Genomic DNA, 21843 nt, shown 5'->3' on the forward strand with positions numbered 1-21843 from the left:
ATAGCCAAGTGAACACTTGACCTATATAGGAACGAAGTAATGGTGGCTTCTGTGTGCTGTGGCATGCAAAGTGAATGTAGGCCTGTAGTGGGAGGGCAGCACAGATACCAACTCCTTGATGCTGCAGATCTAACAATTGCAACTTTTTTAAAGTGTTGGGACTAACATGGGTGGATTAACTCCTGATACCAGCCATGGGGGTGGTATTAGAAGGTCTGGAGCAGTCTCTAGTTATGGCTGATCTGATTCAACGGAAACCTGTTACATGTTGGCCCGCAGTGCTGACAGGTGGGCAACGTGCAAGTCTGTGGGTCTGTTCTTATTGAATGTTACTATGCACTCCCAACCTCCTGTAACTTCTAGTACCAGACCATCAGCTAATAAATATGATTTTGGTGGTTGTGGTGCTTAAAGACAGTTCTTAAAACTGTTAGAGGAGATGCCATTCTACCTCAAACTTAATCAAGGCCTCTAAAACTGAGGTCTGTTACTTAAGGCATGAAGTTTAGTCTTTTTCTAGCATTGAGATTTTTAACTTGGTCATGAGAGTACAGCACTTGAAATGGCTGGCCATGTTTATTTCTTGCTATTTAATAGATGGCTTGATTCTGCTGTCTTCTGCTGTTTGAAAGGCAGTAGGGATTTCTTGAGTTGAATTTTCAATGGTAGTTTAAACTTCATCTAATATTACGTAATTGATGTTAGTATCAAGTTGTCACTTAGCCAGATGCTTGTAGAATCCCAGGCTCTTGGCCAAGGAAGCTCACAGTGTTTGTATGGAGACAAGGTCAGCTGTCCCTATTCTCAGCTGCCTTAAGTGAGTGGTGTGCTCGCTTTAGAGAGCCATTTGCCTGCTCAGTTATCTGGAGCCTGGGTGTTAGAGCATCTCCAGGGAATTTGTATGGTTTTTGTGCAGTATTCTTTTGGATGGTAAACACTAATTAGTTCTCATCTGGGAAACATAGATGGGATGTATGATATCAGTGCACGGAACAGGCTTCTAGGGCATAGTCCAGTAGAACAGCTGTCGAAGGCACGATATTGTAACAATTCAACTCACTGAAGACTGTGTGAAGAGTGTTTTAGTAGCTGGAAAGCTGTACCACATCAATGCATGTGCTGTGATCTCACGCACAGGAAATTGTGTGACTGTATATGATGATACAGATGTGTCAGGAGTTTCTCTGTGTGTTTACTGCTGCCTATGATTCCTGGATCACGGTAGCCTAGATATGACAGTATGGGCCACAATCAAGTTGTTACTTGCTCCCTGAAAACTGTTACCTGGAAAAGTGACGCTTGATGATGAATGAATAACCAGATGAATGAGTAACTGGGACGGGGGAGGGAATGAACTTTAAAATTGTCTTGTGGTAGGTATAGAAGACCTTTGTTTGAAGTAAGAAAAAGAAATTGCTCTCTAGAACATGCACGTGAATGTTTGGGAAATAGTTTCAGGTATTTAATCTTCCACTTACTGACCAAGGTAATGGGATTTTAATGTACAAGAACGATAAATTTATTTGAACAGCATTAAAAAAAAAACCAAACCCGCTTGGCTTTCATTAAGCAAATATAGAAACTGAAGTTGCAGAAGAAGGTAACACTAAAAATTCATACTTTCATTGAAAGTTTAAGTGAATTGTATTGTTCTCACTGAAATATTACCTGATTTGTTGTTGCTGTGTTTTTTTTACAGATGATCAGTAGAATTGAATATGTGCACACAAAGAATTTTATACACAGAGACATTAAACCAGATAACTTCCTAATGGGTATTGGGCGTCACTGTAATAAGGTTAGTCTAATGCTCTTTGTTTAAAAGATCCAAAGGGAATGGGTTATGTTACTTGGTTCAAGCTGCACAACCTTTTAAAACCCTTTTAAAACCTTTTAAAACTGACGTTTTGGATACTAAACCATGATTCTTCGAGAGAACTTGGATTTCGTAATGTCCATTTCTAAATGCAGTGGCATACGCATGTGGATCTCTGACCCACCTTGGGAGAGGCACTTGATACCAAGATGATTTCTAGGCTTGCAACAAGATTATAAACTAAGCCTAGAGAATACTTAGCTACTTTTCTCGATGATGGAGTTTCATTATAGAGATAACTGTTGTAATAGCATTTTTTTTCCTCAATGATAAAGTCAAATCTTATCTTTGGCTTTGGGGCTGACTTCCTGGAATGAAAAGAATCCGTGCCAACGAGGGAGCACCTGACCTACCAGTCATCAGGGCATTAAATCTACCAGTGACAGACTGGTAAAGAGAACTCTTCAGCCATCAGAATTGTGGATACAACTAATAGCCAACATGTAGATCAATTGCCTTTATAAATAAATGAAACTATGCCAATATGTTCATGGAAAACTGTTAAGTTGTAGAGTACCTGAATATGTTGTACAACAAAAAGCTGCTCTCAATTTACTTTGGGGGGAAAAAAAAGCAGGGGGGAGGGAGGGTGGGCTGAGGTGGTTGCACTTGTTTGGATGGGTAAACGTAGTCAGAAGTGCATGTTTCCCATTGAAAACCTTATATAGAAGAAAACCGGGTTTTATTTTTAGCTCTCTTGAGTGAAATATGCTTAATCCTGCAATTTGTATGTCGAGCTCGGGCAGACAGGCAGCATTGGCAATGCATTAAGCATGCTACTTAATAGAAATTAACTTCAGGACAAATGTACGTGATCAAGCTATTTATTGGAAGCAAGATTCCCACTTATCTTCTCTGTATGCCATCAGAGAATGTCTCATCTCTGTAGGTACTGCTAGCGTTCAAAATGTTTACCTTTGTTTGCCTGTATGAATGCCAACTTCAGGGCCATGAATGTTAGAAGGGGGAAGCTTGATTAACATGAGATAACAGCTCTTGTCTGAAGAGGTGCAGTGCACTGAATGTTTAGATCCAACCATTGTTGGAAAAGCTTGTAAGTCCAGCTGAAAGGCAGTCTTTATGTAATCCTGTTGCTGTTAAACTTTGCTTGTTCCCAAGTTTCATACTTTCACTCTGTAGAGCTCTGTTTTTTTCTCTGCTGTGTTGAGCAGTTAGGCTCCTTAATTTTCTCGCATGACTTAGAGTAAACTTGAACACTTCAATTATTATTTTTTTCCCTAGTTTTAGTTTCTGATTTCCAATTGTTCTTTTTGGGCCATTTTTCTAGACTTTTGCGCAGTCATGCTAGGTTAGCATTGCTGCACTCTTTCATCTTGATGTGGATTAATGGCCTAGAAAATGCTGCTGTACTTCAGTGGAGAAACACATTAGACTTGCATCATCTGAAATGAAAAAATTCCCTGTAAACCAATATATTTTTTCCCCATTAATGGACTAGTTAGGGAGCCACACAATACTATAGTGGTAAACACTGTCTGTGGGTATGGGCTTCGTTACTGTTGCAGGGTTTTAGAGGTTAGGGAGGTAGTTCTTTGCAGAAGTACAAATCAATAAGTTTACATAAGCAAAATGAGGAATGGATTGCTTCAGTTTGGAACAAAGTGCTTTGTCTAGGGAACACTTGCCACCATACAGTATTTACTTTGTTTCTTTTTGTAACTAAGGGTGGTTTGGGGTTTTTTAGAGATGACTATACACAGTTTAAAGAAAATCAGCCACAAAGACTAGAGTAACATGGTAATCTTGTTCCAGTAGCTTCCTGTCAGTTATATTAAAACTAAACTGATTTTTTTCAAATTTTAATTTGGTCATTGGGAGAAATTTTGCTCCCACCTTAAAAGACGAATTTTCAGCTCTGCTAGAAATAAGCCCTGCATGCTTATGAAAGTAAACTTTAAGGTGACTAAATGCCTTCTACCTCTTCCTTACTGAAGATTTACTTTTTCTAAATGTCTTTTGGGGGAAGGGCAGTTTGTGGAACCAAAGGATGCTTTTGTAAGCAAAACTTCAATTTCCTTTTTTAATAGAGCCAAATGTCACCATTGCTATCCCTGGTCAAGGCAGTGCCATTTTGGAGCGGCTCACAGTTGAAATTTACCTTGTCACGTCTTTCAAATTTTCTCCTTAAAAAAAAAAAATAAAAAAAAAATGAACATACATAGTTTTTTGAAAACTACAGTGCTTGGTGGAAGAAGGATGGCATTTGGCTACCCTGTTCTTTCTCGAACGCCTCGGTGTTGCCTGTCTGCGCCGGCCATTGTTGCAATGTAAGCAATACTGTTTGATGCACTGCCACCCTCTATTGTTTGTTCAGTGTTTAGAATCTCCAGTGGGGAAGAGGAAAAGAAGCATGACTGTTAGTACTTCTCAGGACCCATCTTTCTCAGGATTAAACCAGGTCTGAACTGTCTCCTATTCCAACCTCAACCCCAAATTCATGTGCTTTATTTTTGTTTCGGTTTTGTTTTGGTTTTGTTTTGTTTTTTTTTTTTTTTTCTGGAGAATGTAGACCTTGCAAAAGCACCTCTTATGTTGGCATTATTCAGACATACTTGGCAAACATGTAACATTACTAAGATGTTTCCCTGTGGCGCTTGTTTAAATTGTGGAATTATTTCTAAACTGGATATTAAAAAGGGGTAAATGTACGTGCTTGATTTCAGATGCAGAAGCAGGTTTTACTTTAGTCCTGTAAAACTCAAAGGCTATCTGTTGAATGTGTTGAAGGATAGACATGCCTCCCCAGTGAAATAAGAGGGTTTCAGCATAGGGCTGTCTGCTTGCCTTCCTGTAGGGTTCCTACGGTGTCTTTGAATACACGGGGAGAAGTTCTGTTATTGCTTCAGCCAGATTCCTTGCCTAATGGTTTTTGTTCAAAAATCTTTCCAAATATGTAATGAGGACTCAAATATTTTCATCTATTGTGCTTACAAAATGAAATTACTCCTGACAAGCTGTGTCTCGGAGAAGCATGAGCTTATCTTGTAGTGTTAAATGTAGTCCTCCTGACTCTTAAAGAGGAGATGAATTGGAGAGAAATGAAGACATATGCCAGTTCATAGCAGGACAGCTGGAAATTGCTGAATATAAATCAGCTCAGGAGTTTGGCCATAGAATCAGTCCGTAGCTTTCTATGATAGTCTTCATGTATTAAATCCCAGGCAGCTAGCTGCTGTACGCAAGCTGACAGGCTTCTCTTGTCTCCTAAAACTTTCTTATCAGTTGAGGCAGAGGCTTTGATCTGCTTCTCTAGTTGCTCTTGGCAAAAATCTTGCCCTACTTCTCCAGTTTCCTGCTGATTGTGCAACAAACAGAATTAAGGTGGTATGAGGTTATCTGTGGGAATACGTCTGTGTTCCTGCTGGCTGGCATTAGTACGTTCTGTGCTCATCCAAATCAGGCTGTGTCTTCCAGCTTAACTCCTTGCATGATGGGCGTACTCCTTTGCCTTCTAATGGTCTAGAATAGGAAATACTGAATGAGCTTAAACTAGCGATCAGAATAAGCTTCCCTGGAGAAATCAGTGCTGTAAAATAACATCCAGGTACTTGACTAGTGTAAAATGGGTCTGTGTTGTGGAATTGATTTTTTTTTTAAGAGGTTCTACCCGTAGCTCTTGAGGGAGTGCAGAGTTGCCTTGTTCAAATCTAATATCAAGAGCTTGTAGCAGCTGTGGAAGAGGCAGAGCATCATTTACTTTTAGAAGTCTTTCGAAGAAAGTAGTCTTACCAAGTTGATGCTAAACAGAGCTAGATGCTAGCTATTTATGCATTAGAGGCACACTCCCAGTGTTAACTGCTTTGATCCATGAACTGTGACTTTGTCCCTTCATACCATTAATTAACGGCAAGATCCCCAGGATTACAGAAAGCATATGAAAACTTTGAATTGTTTAAAGTGCTAGTAACTAAATGCGCAGTGAAAATATTCCTGCCTGATGTGTATAGTGTTTGGTTTTCCATCCTTCTCAAGGCATAGTATTTTGCTTAAAACAATGGGCAAAGGCCCTGCAAAAGTAGCTGTTGCAAACTGTACATCAGAGGCTGTCATCAGGTCAGAGAGCTTTAATCAGAAAATAAGAGATTGCATTTGAGTGCAAGCTTTGCTTCTAGGAAAGTTGCATTTGCAGTATAGTAATCACATAGAAGCTTTGTACTGTCTGCTTTAGGAGTTTAGTATAAAAATCCTTATTTCCTGGTAGCTGAAGAACATGTCCATGCTCACTATGTGAATAACTACCTCTAGTGGTAGCTGTGGTGGGTGCAACAAAGACAAGACCCCCACTTTCCTGAACTGTCTGACCAGTGTAGCTGACATACAGGCTTTGGATTTACCTCCCCTTGTTCAAAGCATTCTGGACTTTCAGGGTGACTTTCCCTAGGACAGCAAACGTAGAACTGCTGTGCTCTGTGGTTGCATATAAATCATGGCAAGACTTCAACTCAAGGTTTTCTATTCCAACATCAATAGCTTAAGGGGTTTTTCGTTTTGCTTTTTCCTGTCTAGACTACATAATAGTTAGAAAATCTTTAGAATTCTAAAACTTCCCTACTGTGCAATTCAGAAACTTCCAGTCTTTCAGCATCTTTGATACTTCTGTGTCAATTGTCAGTTTATAATTCACAGCACTTCCAGTGTGCCAGAGTGACCCTTTGTTTCAGGCCTGGATGCAGGTATACCTGCATATCAGTCTCCAGTACTTGTTTGCTTTTAAAGCTGCATCTTCTGTTCTGGAATCACCTTTACTGAATAGGTTTTTACTGAGAATTTCTTGAACCTTATGTGTTCTTTCCGTCATCTCCTTCCCCACTCAAGTTACTTTTGCAGTATTCATTAATCCGTAGGGGTTGTAGTCAGTGATCCTATAGCTTGAATCAGGAGGTCAGCCTGATGATTTGTACCTTGAAGACTGATTGCTAGAATTTGCAATGTTCCTTATGTACTTCTGCCTCAGTTTTTTTTGCCTAGTCCTGAAATCTTGTCACAAGAAGGTACAGTCTGTATTAACCTTTGTAGATAGGCTGGCTGTTAGCACACTAATTGCACGCACTCAGTTGTTGCTAAATACCATATCATTGGTCAAGCTTGGTTATTAGAAACCTAAATTGGATTCCATGTATGAGTCTGTAGCTTCCTGGCTGTATTAATATCGTCAGCGAGTGTGTCATGCTGCTGTGATAGTGTTCTGGTAGTCTTAAAATGAACATATGATTGAAAGCAAGATGTCTTGTTTGCTGTTGAAGGTTTTGGCCTCATGCTCTGCAGAATGGCCAGTGTTCTTTATGAGACATAGAGAAGATTACAGGATGTGCATCATTTGCATTAAGCTGCTGAGCTGCCATTAACTATCTGTATGTGTAAACTGCTCTAGTGTGAGTGGGTTTTTGTGAAGTGTGCTCCCGCACATACTAGTTTCCTTTCTAAATTGTGCACTGTAGTTATTGAGCTAATGTGATACAAACTGCAATAGTAACATAAAATAGTTGTAGAACTAAGCTACGGATGCTGAGTAGCACAGTCTAATCTAGTCCACTGGATTGAGAAAAGGCTTGAACTAATTCACTGTTAAGTTTTTGAACTGGCTAGTTAAAGCTAGTTGCGACTCTGCACTGTTACTTTGCTTCCTTTTAACTGTAGGCTGTTACATTGTGTGGTTGTCTTAAAACGTAGCTAATGCCTAGAGAAAGAGATTGGGGATTCTTTGCATTGTATAGCAATGTAATCTGTTTTCATTTTTCTTTAAGTTATTCCTTATTGACTTTGGTTTGGCCAAAAAGTACCGGGACAACAGGACAAGGCAACATATACCATACAGAGAAGACAAAAATCTCACTGGCACAGCTCGATATGCCAGTATCAATGCACATCTTGGCATTGAGCAGAGGTGAGTTCAAGGAAATTACTGCTGTGCTTTTGGAGGCTGCAAGATGATCTTAGTTGTACGCTTCTGAAGTGTCTGAACTAATTTTATATGAGTAAGTGCATATATCCCTTTGCAAGTGCTTTTCTTTTTGTCTGCCTATGCAAGAGTTGGATGAGTCGGGGGGGGAATGCAAGCACTTAATTTGCTTCTTAAAGAGAGTCTAAGTCTTGCAGGCATGAAGTGGATGTTCTGTGTATACTGTTTTGGTTTTTTTAAAGGATAAGCTATGCTGTCATGTGGATCTGTTAGAGGATCTTCACAAATAAAATGGTGCACTTTCATGATTGTGTTGTTACCTGTTGGTGCCACTGCTGACTGGCTTGAGATATAATTCTTTAGCCAGAGAGGGTATTCTAAAGCTGGGGTCTGTGTCCTGTTTTTTCACTCCCCCTTCAAGTTAGTAAACTACTGTTTATCCTTTTTTCCTGCAAGCAAGACTTGAAGATCATCTTCTACACTCCCACTGTATTTTAGTTTCTGGTATACAGAACCATAATTTTGTCTGTGTGTGTATATTTATATGTTTGAACATATAAACACATTTTTGACATCTGGATCAAAAGCATATTGCTACTATAGTACCTTAGCAGTGGTCCATTGGAGATAACGCTTTAAGTTGTTTGGAAGTGTGTGTTAGGTACTCATGAGATACGAAGTGATGTGTCTCTTTGCCTATATGCCTAGATGGTGTAATGTGTAAGTGTAATGTGGCTTTACCACATGATGCTGAGGTCACTTAAAGTTAAAACTTCCATGAATGTTTATGCTTCTGACCTTCAATTTAATCAAGGTGGGAATGACAGAATTTCTAGTGGTCAATTTCAACAGAACATGTAACTTACAAATATTTGTTTCTTTCACATGCTCCATGTTTTCTCTTAGCTTTAATTTCCTTAAGGTTCCTTAAGTGTATTTTAATGTCTGTCAGTGTCATTATTTAAGCCTACTTGACATGTGGGTCAAGTAGGGTAAATGACAGGTGCCATTTCTGAAGTAAGTACATCTCATAGAACCTAAGCCGTTCTTGTAAGGGAATAGCTGTGCTGACACCTCACAGTCCAGGGAGGGAACTGCAAAGGACTACTGATTTTGAATTTAGTTGGTGGTCTTGTACTATATCTGCTGGTACTGGGAATTCTAATATAATGTAGCTTGGTGCATGCTAAAAGCTATTCAACTGCCTAGATCAAGCCAACAGTGAGGCAAACAAGTAATATATTCCTGTAATCGAGAGAAATCAGTCCTGAAGCTGCTGGCAGAATATTTCAACTGTTAGTGCTGTATTTTAACTGTTACAGAACAGGTTTTCCTATGTGTAATGACAGCTGTTCTCAAGGAGCTGTTTGCAATGTTATCCATTCCTTGTTTTAGTAGTGGAGAATATTGTCATGTTTTCCAAATCCTGAAAATTGCTTTCATCAGTATATGTTAAAATGTAATATATCCATTACAGATTTACAGAACCAAATGTTTCCTACTACAAAAATCATGAAATTAAACATTAAAACAACAAAATGGATGGGGGATGGAAACTATTAATCCCTTTATTGCTTCTGAATTTACCACTGCCTTCTCAGAGAATATAATTTTATGTCATGGCCCCATACCATTCACTGAATCCTCTTGATGATTGAAATCTGTAATTTTAATAGAATTAGCAAGTTTTGCAGGCTGGAGTTTGTGGTCTTAGTCTCATTTTTCATCCCTTTGTCTTTGGCTGTGGTTTCATGTTAGAGCTGAGATGACTTTGGAGCTAGCTGCTGTCAAGAGTGAACCAGTCTTCCCTGACCCCTCAGCACAGCAACTGCTTTTCTGTCTTTGTGGTGAAGTGATTTAGGGAGCCAAGCTGATTTTCTTCTGGGATAGATCCCTGAACTGGTTCCCCAAAGTGTCAGAGGGCTTTAACATGAGTTGAGGGAGTGACAAACAGGCCATTGTGGTGAATATTAGTGGTTATTTTGGGTTGGCTGTAACATAAAGCATCACCTACAACTTCTTTCCTGTGGTACCAAGATCTGGAGGTAGCTCTGGCCAGATTCTTACAGATTGTTCTCACTTAAAGGGAGTTGTTTTACCCTCACCCATATGTACAATCCTCTTTGCAGTACTGCTCTTAGCCTTCTACTCCCTTGTTGGGGTAGTATGTGTGTAGTCTTTCCTGCCACCATTTAAATACTTCTCTTGCAGATCTGCCTGGGTGGCAAAGCAGCGGTAATACCTGTCGGGCTCTCTTGATAAGGGAGCTGGGAGGAGAAAAATAACTTGCATTGTTCTGTCTCGTGTTAAATAGATGTCAGCTGCAGAGGGGCAGTCAGAGGAAAAAAATCTGATTCTACCACAGCTGGGAAGAGGCAACTTTGCCAAGAGGAATAAAATCATGGAGCATTTTTTTCCACTTCAGGGAACTGTACTAGCCTTAGTAATCATGAAAGCTGTGTTGCAAAGTATGATAGTGTTTGTGTGGCTAAAGTGTGGGTCTGGAGCATATGTAGTACAGAAAACATTTTAAGTCCTTTGCGTGAGAGCTTGAGTGCAAATTCTCAGTGAAGTCTATGGATAGTTAACTTTGGAGTTCTCTGGCTGCCTTCAAACAGGCTTCTTCAGAAGAAGGCAGAGGCACCTCTGATGCATGCACCTCTCTAAATATTGCATGTCTTTTAAAAACCATGGAGGCAATTTGGGTTTTTTTGACAGAAGTGAGGAAAGAAAGGAGTTAAGCCCTTTTGGGGCAAGATGTTCGGTATTGGTCCCAGACTGAGGCAAGGTTCAGGGAAGTATCTTCCTTAATGAAGTTAAGGCTAATGTCATGTACCTCTTTCACAATGCATTCCATGGTTCCTGCAGGTAAAGCTTTAGTTTCTATCCAGGTTATTTAATTACATGGGGAAGACACTTAACGTTTCCTTTTTTATTTTCCAAAGTTTTTGTTTCCCAAATTATTCTAATGTAACTGCAGATGGAAACTTACCACAAAAATACCTACTGACTATTCCTTGCTTGAAAAATGAATAGGATCAGCTTCCTGCTTGTGAAGACTTGTTACATGTCTGCCAGTGGAATCCTGAAAACCTAGATGTCTTAGCTGTATTAGAAAGAGACCATCCTTTGCAACAAAGCTTAGGTTTTATGCCTTAATTATTCTTTATTTTTTTAATTTTGGAATGCTTGTGCTACTTGAAATAAAGTACGAAATCCCAAAGTTTGTAATTCATTGTGTTCTTACTCTTTATCCAGTCGTCGGGATGACATGGAGTCTCTAGGATATGTATTGATGTACTTTAACAGAACCAGTCTGCCTTGGCAAGGGTTAAAGGTAGGTTATGTTGCCTTCCCCCCCCACCCTTCCTTTTCTTATTTTTGGGTATCATGCTCTGCCTGCAGGTCTGGATTAGGTGGTTGTATATAATGGTTAGCTTCAGTTACACAAAGCGGCTTTTCCCGAGCCAATGATATTTATAGAATGTAGAAGAAAAGTTCTTTCTGCTTCTTGTGCAGCAGGCAAAATGTGTATTGTTTGACTGTCTTAAAAATTATGCTAAACAATAGCTTACATCATCTTTGCAAATTATTATTGTGCTGTTGTAGGATGAGGCCCTCTCTGGGAAGTAGAAAATAACATTTAGTGGCTTTTTGAATTGCTGTAGAGAGCATGGAAATAATCTCTTGCCTAGCAAGTTCAGCTTTAGTGGTATTTTCAGTCCAGTTTATGGTATGACTGAATAATTATTAGCTGCAACAGACTTGCAAGTGTTATCATGTATGGTAGCCAAGTACAAGTATGGCAAATATTTCTGTTATATAGACTTCAGTGATTTGTTCTCATGTTTTAATTGTTTTTCTTCCTCCACGTGAGAATTGTGTAACTCAAATGATATTGCAGCTGCAAGTTTTCTAAAAAGACAAGCAGCTTGTGAAACACTAGAACTCTTCAGCTGCAAATGAATGTAATGGCTGCTTACTGAAACACGCAGGCAGCCCTTGAATGGGGTACTGAGTGGGAATTAATAGAACTTTGGCAAATGGAAATGCAAGTCTGGTCTGTTTAATGGACAAAAGCAGCAGCTAGAACTACATGAGCTGTGCCATGTGATGGAAGCATTAGACTGCGACAAATGGTATTAAACTGTGTCCAAATCTTAATACCAGATTGACCTTCATTCTGTTTGCAATAAGTGTGTGGGACTTGGAGATTTCACATAAAATACTTATGGTTGACCAAAGGATTTTTGTCATTTTTTTTGCTACTGTCCTTGTTAATCCAGTGTTGCACAATATCTCTTATATTATGACCTACATGTTCCACAGGCTGCAACAAAGAAGCAAAAGTATGAAAAGATTAGTGAAAAGAAAATGTCCACTCCTGTTGAGGTTTTGTGTAAGGTAAGAGTTTCCAAATGATGTCATACTGTGAAATGGAAGTTCTTTTCTTGTTTTTTAAAACTAGAGCCAATATATTAGATAGTCTCACATGGCATTTGCTGCTGCATAATACTTCTCTGGCAGTCATGGGTGCCTTCTGTTTGGCCACCCAACACGACTGTGTGTAACTGGGCAGGCATTTGCTCCTGTTTCTTGGTGTAGTTCGTGCCACCACCATCATAGTTTTTTGGGAACTGTTGGCTGTGCAAGCTCTTCAGCTCTCTTAAGTGAGGCTTGTTCATTTCTTCAACTGCTACAGTGAAAGTTCTACATGTGCCCTCTTGGATAAATAAAACTAAGGTAGAGCTGTATAGCTTGCCCATATATACTTGTTTCTGCCTTTTCAGGATTGTTCAGATTGTCATCCGTATTTCAAATAGAGGCTGTAGTGGAATTGGATGTCAAGTGATCTTTGAAGCCATGACACAGAATGATGTTCTCCGATGCTATCCTTTGGGTCTTAAGATTTCTTTTGAACTGTGGCAGCCATGTACTTGTTAACAAAGGTCCTTGAGAACATGTGGTAGTTTTTGCATGTGAAACAGCAGCAGCAGGGATTGCACTTCCTAGTCATGCACATTTATATACCCTTACAGTCTGACAACATCTTCCAAGCTACTGAACTGTTACACCCCATGTTCTCTTTCTTGTACAGCACTATGCTGTATGCTATTTACATGTAGGCTTTAATATAGTGTTAAATGTATAAATATGTGAAGCAGGGAGTCTGAAAGAAATCTTCATGGTTTAAGTCTTCACACTTAACTGGTAACTGACCTTGCCTCTAGTATGCTCAGGTAGATTATCAAGGAAACATGAGTGGAATTTTTTAAGAGACAATTACTGCTTATTCCAGAGACCTAGTTAATAAGAACTAGGTTTAATTAGGATGAATGAACTGCTTTATGTTGCGTATTGAAGGTTTTGGTAGCAGAGGACTTGCAACTGCAAAACATGCATCAGCTAACAATTCTGGGGAAGGAGTGTGTACCTGGTAACTTGCTGATCAAATCCACTTTCTGAAATACAGAATAAATGAATAACTAGAGGCAAAGTGGAATTTACATACATGAATCATCAGCCAGTTTTTCTCTGCTGTAGTAGACAGAAATACAGCTTTTTGCCTTTTTGTAGGGTTGTTAGAAGCTTTTTGCTGCAAGCCATGGCTTGATTAACACTGTTGATTTACAGGGATTCCCTGCAGAATTTGCCATGTATCTGAACTACTGTCGTGGCCTGCGCTTTGAAGAGGCACCAGATTACATGTATCTGAGGCAATTATTCCGTATTCTTTTCAGGTCAGTCTCAAAGTGGAAAAGTACAGAAATTTGTCTGTGCTTTACCAGTTGGTAACTGCTCTGTAGGACTTGCACTGCAGAAAGCTGCTTCATATGTGTGTGGTGTAGGGAGGAGTTCTGGGACTTTCTTTCCATTTCAGAGTTTGACAAGCTGTTTAAAGGACCTGAAAAATATTCTTCAACACTAAACATGAGGGAAAAGATTCTCTTCTTTTTGAATTGCGTGATCTAACCACTAATGCTAGAGGGCTGAGCCCATGCTTCAAGTTCTCTTGCAAATAGCTTAAGAAATTGACCGCTCAGTAGAAGCATTTGAAGCTTTTTATGTTGGAGATTGGTGATGGGACTAGCAGTGGTGCCCAGGAGATGGATTTCAGTGGAGAGGAATAGTGATGTTACGTTGAGCTTGTTAGAGAAACCAGAACATAAACTCGGCCTTGTGGAGTGAACAGCATCTGTCAAAAGAAGAGCTGGGACTGATCTCTCAAGAGTCTCCCTGCAGGTTTCTGGAAACCAAAGCGACTTTTACTAGATATTACTACAATACTGCAGTGTCTCCTTAAAACTATATAAATTAAAAACAAACAACAAAACAAAAAAAACAACAAACAAAAAAACCCCCAACAAAACAACTGAGAAACCTCAGTGCAGACAAATGGATAAGCCAGGTTGTGACAAGTGCTGCTTCTACAAATGCAGACTTTCGTGTAACCAGTGAAGAAAACACTGCTTGATCGTATTTGGGCTTGTTTCAAGAATCCCTTTAAGTTACTAATACTTGGCATTTATATACCATTTGTAATCTCCAAAGCAGCTTAGAAAAAGACCTCTAGTTCTGGGTTTTCAGCAAAAGCTTGGTATTAGCAATAAGGAAGTTATGATCTGTTACAGTAAAGTATTTTACTCTTTTCTAGGACCTTGAACCACCAATATGACTACACATTCGACTGGACAATGTTAAAGCAGAAAGCAGCACAGCAGGCAGCCTCTTCCAGTGGGCAGGGGCAGCAGGCCCAAACCCCCACAGGCAAGCAAACTGACAAATCCAAGAGTAACATGAAAGGTTAGTAGCCAAGAACCAAGTGACGTTACAGGAAAAAAAATTACACTAATTTGGACAATGTCAGCAATTTAAGTGTTAGATCAAGGAGGTGGTTTAAAAAATACATTTGGCTGTTAATTTAAAAAGCAAAAAAAAAGACGTCCTTGGAGAATTTGACTACTAACTTTATACCAAAATGTCCTTGTTCTTCATGTCATTTCTTCTGGGGATGTTGGGTCATTTTAACCACTGCATCTTTTGCTCCCGCATTAACCACTTTCCAAAAACAAGAAACTGACTTGGTGTTGGGAATGTGACATTTTTATTTATTTTTATTTATATATATACATATATGATACATATATTTATATATGTATAAATATATAATACAATCCAAAATCCTAGACCTAACACTTCTTAAGGGATAATTCTCATTAACTAGGCAAGGATCTAGAGACTTTGGGTTCTACTCTGTTCCAGCTGGTATAGTGCTGTGGGTTTGCTTCTGTATGCCTCAAACATTGGAAACAGAAAATGGTGAATGATCTGGCTTCCTGCAGTAGGTTTACATTGAGACATTTGGTCCAGAGTTAAAGGACCAGTGAACTCAAAATGTCTTGCCTAAATCTCAAGAGTAACCCTGAACTGCCGTGGACTGCCAAGTCACAATTTTCTGAAGTATGTAGATGCTCGGGGGTGGGGCTTCAGGTTTCTTCACTATTTTTAATGTTTCTAGGTTATGGTTTCAAAGGGAAATGTTGTGAAATGTTCAAGATGTAATTGTGTAAAAACTGAAAACTGCGCTCTGAAAAGGCAAATACAATTTTTTTTTTTAACGCATTCATGAAGTTTTTTAAAAATTGTGATGTAAATCTGCCAGTGTTAGTCTGGTAAGTTGCTAGAATGAAACTGCTACAGCTGGTGACTATTACAGCCAGTCTTGTAATAAAACTGGTTCTCCAAGATGAGCTGTGGATAAAGTTGAAGCTAATGAGGTTGTTCCAGTGAGAGCAGAGAACCTGATTTAAGTTACTGCTATTGAGGTATTACTGCTGCTTGCTACTCTTCAGTACATTCTTGTCTTGACTATCATTTTTATATGTATAAAATTATATATTAAGTTAACATGGCAGACTTGGAAGTCAAAGAAATGCAGAAGTGTTTACAGTAAACTTACCAAAACATTGTTTTTCACGTATTGTGGCAGCATGCAAACATAACCAGGTGGCTTTAGTCAAAATAGCGATCTAAAAATATAGCACTTCATTTCTCTGGGTGAAGTAAAATACCTGCTAGTCTTTCCAAGACTCAATCTGAAACGGTTTCTTGAAGAAAAACAGTTTCCATAGGATGCCATTAAATGTCAGATTATTTGTGGCACAGAGAGTCCAACTTGTTTGGCTGGAGCCAATGGGTGTTACAACACTGAAAGCTGTAAACCAGTTCCTTCAGCTGTAACACCAGTATGTAGCAGACTCAGTGATTATGCACCCAGGCTCGGATTGCTTCCTGAAATACAGAAGCTCTGATTGGAGTTCAGAACTCATTACTGAATCCAGCCCATTGTCAGGGTGTGGAGAGGTTGGCTGTTAGAGCAGGAGGAAATAACTTGAGCAAAAATGTGGATTCTTCACAATGGTTCGTGTTTAAAGCAAAGACCATGCAACAGCTGATGATCTGTAAACAACACTGCCCTGAAAATCAAGTTGTATGCACTTGAAATATTGTTCTGCTGGTGAAGTAGGTTTAATGTGCCACTCCTGGCTTAGGTGGTCTCTGACCAAGTGCTATATACCATTAAGTGAAGAAAAGGTCGTCATAACAATTATATGCCTCTGCTTTCTAGTGATGATTTAGCGGCAGAATGCAAAGCTGTGGCTGACTGACAAGCATGAGTAACAGGGAGGCTGTCTTGCAGTTAAACCTTATAGACCATTTCTGCTTCTTGATGACCTTCCTCATTGCACCGTCCTCTAGTAACGAGGCGCATCACTATAGCTATGGCAAAGTTGCTGTTTTTCTAGCAGACTTTCATTGGCTCTTGCACAGAGTAACAGCCTTCTAGGGGAATGACTGCCTGCTTTCCTCCCTGCATCATGAAGAAAAGACTTGTGACCTTTGGATTGATCAAGCTGTAATGTCAGCACAGCATTAAAGTAGTGCTTGTCAAACATCTGAAGATTTCCCCAGCTTGCTAAAATAGCTTAGTCTCTTCATCACAGCAAAGATTCCAGATTTCTAAAATAATACATGCCTTTTTATGAGAAATATTGCCTGTTAAAATGAAGATTTTCTGAACCAGGAAAGCTCAAGCAGGAGGTTCTATGGCTTATATGTTGCTGTCGCGTTGAAGATCAATGAAATACCTGGTTTATTTTTTTCAGTGTTCAGTTAAATTCTTGTGTAGTTGCTGTAGCAAAGCCTGTGCTGAAGTGGCTTGAAAGGCTTCATGGCATCAAATGGTACCACTCTGGTAACAATATCCAGTTTAATGAGAGTACTGCAAATAGCGATTTTCAGGTGCACTTATTGGTTAAAATCTTACAGTATACTGTATAAAGTGCAAGTACTATTGAAGATGTGCCTCTTGGGAGTGGGGCAGGGGGTGTGTGAAGTCTCAATTCTTTCAAATAATGTCCAGAGACTTAACATGACTCAGATTATTTGGACAGTGTGCTTATTTATAGATATTCCTGGCTGCTTTAACTCGGATCCATATTAAACTATCTCACTGAGTCCTATAGGTTATTCAGGCTGAATATTCTGTTTGATTCCAGGATAGCCTGTTCTGTCAATGGTCTCTTTTTCTCTTTTACTTTTTTTTCCTGTCCCTCTCTGGAACCCTGTGCAGTGTCTTTTGTAACAAGATCAGCTGGTTTTGAACTTGGGAGAGATGAACGGTTTCAACAGACAGAGCTTCTCTGCTGACTCTGGGAAGTTTAGCTCTCAATCTCTTGACAGTGCAGCAGTTGTTCAGGTGTGATTTGTAACAATGCTTACAGTCAGCTTCCCTCAGTCATAAAACTGACTCATGCAGTCAGTCTCCAGGATAAAATCTATCCGTTCCATTTGTGAGAGATGGTTTTTAATTCACTTCAGTGTCAAGTTTTGTGAGCCTGTCAGCAATCCCATTAGCATTCACCAGACACCTGTAGTTGTGGCAGCATTTCTCAGAACAGGCTATTAGTTCACTACTTGAGATTTAGCCAATTGACAGCTAAATGCTTTTCACTGCTTGTCTCTGCAGCTACTTCATAGAGGAAAAAGTTTGAACACTTCTCAAGTAGAGGAGTTTCTTAGAGTTTGACTGTACAGTTACTTTTCCCCCATTGATCAGATCTGCAGCTATAGTAGTAATAAAGCAATTTGAGTATCCCTCACGTAGCATAGAGATTATCAAAGTTTTGGGTTACACCCTGGAGGGGCAAGGAGTGATGAATGTGCAGATTTGAGCTGGCCCTGTATATAGTGAAGATGTGTTAGAGAAATGCCAGCAAAAACTCCTCAGCATGTTCTTCATACTGCCAAAGTCTTGTGTGCTACATGAATGTCTCAACATCTCATTTGACAGCTATGGTTGGGAACACTTCTGTGTAGTCTTAACAGGGCTTGAAAGGGATTTGTGGATTGAATCCAGTTCCCTATTGTTCTCTGTAGAGTTGGGCATTCTCTTGCCCATAATACCTTGGATTTGAGGTATTCTAACAAATAGCAGCATATAATTTGTTAGCATGTCCTTTGTCCTCAGGTTCAGGATCCCATTTTCATTTGAAACATCCGGGCTTCTAAAGCAATGGGTTGATCTGTTTCTTTCCGCACTGGGAGCACACTCCTCCTTTGTTGACTTAGTTTGGGCTGCTTTGGTGGAGAAAGTGGTTCAACTAATGAATCAATGTCCACTGCTGCACATGCTAAATGGAAAAACAGCGTAACTTTTGGTTGTATGCATCAAGTAAGGGTTACAAACAATTTTGTGCCAGTGGAACTAAGGATTCACTGGGGTTTCTGTGAGAACTTGCGCTCAAGTGGGAAAGACTGTCTTAGTTCTGGGGCAGGATTTGGTTTTTTAGAATGGCTAGTGCTGGATAAAGAGAATTGTCCTTCAGTGCATTAAGATTGGGTTCAAACAAAGCTAGTGAATCTTCTTCCCTGTAGCCTGTTTTGGAAGAGTTAAAGCTGTCTTCTGGGTACTATCCAGATACGTTTTTGATCGTATGTCAGGCTGTGTTTAAGACTTGTTTGCACTTGCTTCTCTCTGGATGACAGCACAAGCTATAGCTGAGGTCAGCTTTGTCTGTATTTCACTCTGAAGAGGTTTCTGTTGCAAAAACGCAGCTGTTGCTCAGATGAATTCATGCATCAACAGAATACCATACTGTTTGGAGGTCATCCAGAACGGAAACTTGCTTGGCAAAGTAGTCTTTGGTTGAGACTCCTGTTACCTCTTTAAAGCACAGTGCTACTACCTGAGTCACCAGGAGTGAGTATATAAGCAGTCACATGAAGACTGGCTTAGCTTGCAGTAACTGGTTCTTTGAGATCTCTGTATGTATTCCTTTACTCTCCCTTTTCCATAATGTCTTGAACGTGTCATTTGGAGTCCAGAACTTTAAAAGAATTGTCCCTGACTCCCCACCTCCCCTGTCACATGTGGTTTCCCTTGTCCTTCCAAGGACAGAAGGTATGCTGGGTTCCTAGTTACTGTCAAAGGTTCTTGCTTCTGTTCTGGTTGCCCAGAGCATTGTACGTGTGAGCACGTAGTGAACACCAGTTACTGTAAGGTAAGTTATTCCTGTTCCTTTTCTGTCTGTGTGACACTGCTGTACTGCGTCTCTGAAGAGCACCACTGCAGTCAGATGACAGTTTGACATTCAAGGATATAAACATGAGACATTGCAGACAAGTAGAAAACAATCCTATGAAATTACATCCTGCTTCCTAGTGGCAATAACACATCTTGTTTTCAAACTGTTGATCTGAATTCCTATTTAAGGAATGCAGCATCCAGCTGGTGCATAGGCCTGTTTTCCAGCGCAGCAGTAGGTATGAGTGAGAGGTGTGTGTTTGAGCTAAAGTGTGGTGGCAAATGCTGGTTAGCTTTGGAAATGGACCCTAGGAACTGTGCAGTTCTGAGACGGAGCAGCATTTTCCCCTTTGAATGACCATAACTGCTACTTAATTCTCCTACTGTGAAGGCTGTTTCTCATTTTCATCCTGTATCAGTAAGTTGCCCTTGTGTTTATCTTGCAGGTTTCTGAGCATGGCGAGGATGGGACAAAGCAGAGCAGATCGGAGCAGGACTTGTCACTCCCCAAATCCTAGAAATTTTAGTTCATACGTACACTTGCCAGTGGCTGTGGGCAACCATTTACTTGGTGTAAAGAACTTAATATCAGTATAAACTGGCTCTGGGCAGTGTCAATGATGCTGCACTTTGAGTTGTAGCAGCTGTAATTGTGAATATTACTGAGATAGTGAAACATGGTGTCCAGTTTTCTATTGCATTTTTTTCAAGTGGAAAAGTTACCTAATGGTTGACACACAAGTGGAGAAAATTGTGCATATGCCAATTTTTGTTACCTTTTTACTTTGAACTACACTGCTTATGAGATCTCATTGTTTTGGAAGAATGGCATGAACAGTCTTCGGCAACAGTTGTGATAATTGTAAATGCTCACAATTGTGCACTCTTTTCTGGTTATTCCTCCCTGGGTTTTGAAAGTTGTACACTTAAAACATTCTTAAAGTTGTTGGCTTCTATGTGCAACATACCAAGCCAGCTGACATGGTAGTAACCAAAGATTCCAGTTTTTAAGCGTATGAAAGACTCTGCCTGCTTACCTGTGCTAGAAATAACAGCATCTAAAGTGAAGACTTAAGAGAAACTTAGCGACTACTAGATAATCTTTAGGACTCTGCATTAACTCTATAATGTTCTTGGTATAAAAGGAAAAACAGCATATTTGTCACAAAATTTAGTTAACATCTTACAACTGAACCTGTATGTAAGTTGCTTAGATAAATGTAATCACTGTAAACATCTATATGATCTGGGATTTTGTTTTTATTTTGAAGCGGGAGCTTTTTTGTTTACAAGTTCATTAAAAGCTAAAAACTGTTTCTGTAAGGAAATGAGATTTTTTTATTTGCCTTGTTAATTCAGTTTAAATCTACATCACCCTGTTTTTAAAGCAAGTTTTAAGGCCATTTGTTAAGCAAAAGAAGTCATATTTCTTTCTAAATCATTTTAGATTTAGTGTTGTAACTCTGCCTCATTTTGTTTTTAAATAAATTTTGTATTTTTTCCTTGAGGGGGAAGGGGCAGTCTTGCATTTTTATAACTTGTTGTTTGAGACCAGCCCTCTATACTAAGATTGGATTTTTTAAAAACAAAATGGCATCTTTTGCAGACCCGGTACTGGCAGCTTCCGAGCGTTGCCATGTCATGCATCGGCTGGACTGACTTGCGATTGCTAGTTTTGAGAGAAATTTGAATGGAGTATTTGGATGGTTTTAAACCAAGGCATTTTCTTTCAAGTTCTTGTGAAGTGGATATGACCAGATTTACTCTTGTTCTAGGGGACAGCCTCGCACCATGCAGAGTTCACATTGGTTACTGCCCCAGGCTGTCTTCCTTCTCACTCCTATTCTAGCCCAGCTGAAAGAAAGAAATACTTTTATTGCTGGTAATTCTTTAACAGTGTAATTTATTCCTTTATAGCATGTCAGAATAAATTAAAAAAATGTCTGAAAATGCTGCCAGATGCCTATTGTGTAAATGTTGTTTGTATGTTAGCTTTTTAGACAGTTTCTATGCATGTAGCAGAGTTCCTGCTCACAGTTCGTATTTTTACTGTTTGAAAAGGTCTTTCATTTTGAAAACCATTTCTTCAAGATCTTAATACTTACACTGTGCACTCTCTGTCATCACGGAGTGGTAATCTGGATCAAGGCCGCGCTCTTGCGCGGTCACTATGCATACTCCCTTTACGAGGAGGATCTGCTCTGAGAAGATGTTAAACTTTAGCTGGAGAACATTGTGTGCTAATAAACATTTGTAGAGATAATCTGGGCGTACAGGGAGGCAAAAAGTCTGCCGGGCTTCACAGAGATATCGGTGCACATTTGGAAACTTCTGAGTCAGAGCGGTCTCTCTGTTACCTGGAAGGTGGAAGAAGAAATGTAGCTCGTTCTTCTGGCTAGGATGTTTTTCCTAGGCTCTGAGTATTGCCCTATCCGAATAAGGATGCTTTACAAGCAATGC

At 39.6% G+C, this 21843-nt stretch overlaps 1 protein-coding gene across 6 annotated transcripts in view; it reads left to right on the top strand.

Moving 5' to 3' along the window:
* The window catches only part of CSNK1A1 (casein kinase 1 alpha 1), a 35479-nt gene extending 14136 nt beyond the window's left edge, over window positions 1-21343 (top strand). For 2 of the 6 annotated variants that reach the window (XM_074604426.1, XM_074604432.1), the window contains 8 exons: window positions 1700-1798; window positions 4212-4295; window positions 7642-7781; window positions 11055-11133; window positions 12126-12200; window positions 13431-13537; window positions 14452-14600; window positions 19830-21343. In XM_074604426.1, coding sequence (XP_074460527.1) covers window positions 1700-1798; window positions 4212-4295; window positions 7642-7781; window positions 11055-11133; window positions 12126-12200; window positions 13431-13537; window positions 14452-14600; window positions 19830-19837 — 741 coding nt within the window. In that variant the 3' untranslated portion in view covers window positions 19838-21343. Of the gene's footprint in view, window positions 1-1699; window positions 1799-4211; window positions 4296-7641; window positions 7782-11054; window positions 11134-12125; window positions 12201-13430; window positions 13538-14451; window positions 14606-19829 lie in introns of those variants that run through there. The other 4 variants (XM_074604429.1, XM_074604431.1, XM_074604430.1 and 1 more) reach the window with 4 other exon arrangements.
* Window positions 21344-21843: the final 500 nt, after the last annotated feature.

This window comes from Larus michahellis, chromosome 11 (assembly GCF_964199755.1).
Source record: "Larus michahellis chromosome 11, bLarMic1.1, whole genome shotgun sequence".
NCBI classification, from domain to species: domain Eukaryota; kingdom Metazoa; phylum Chordata; class Aves; order Charadriiformes; family Laridae; genus Larus; species Larus michahellis.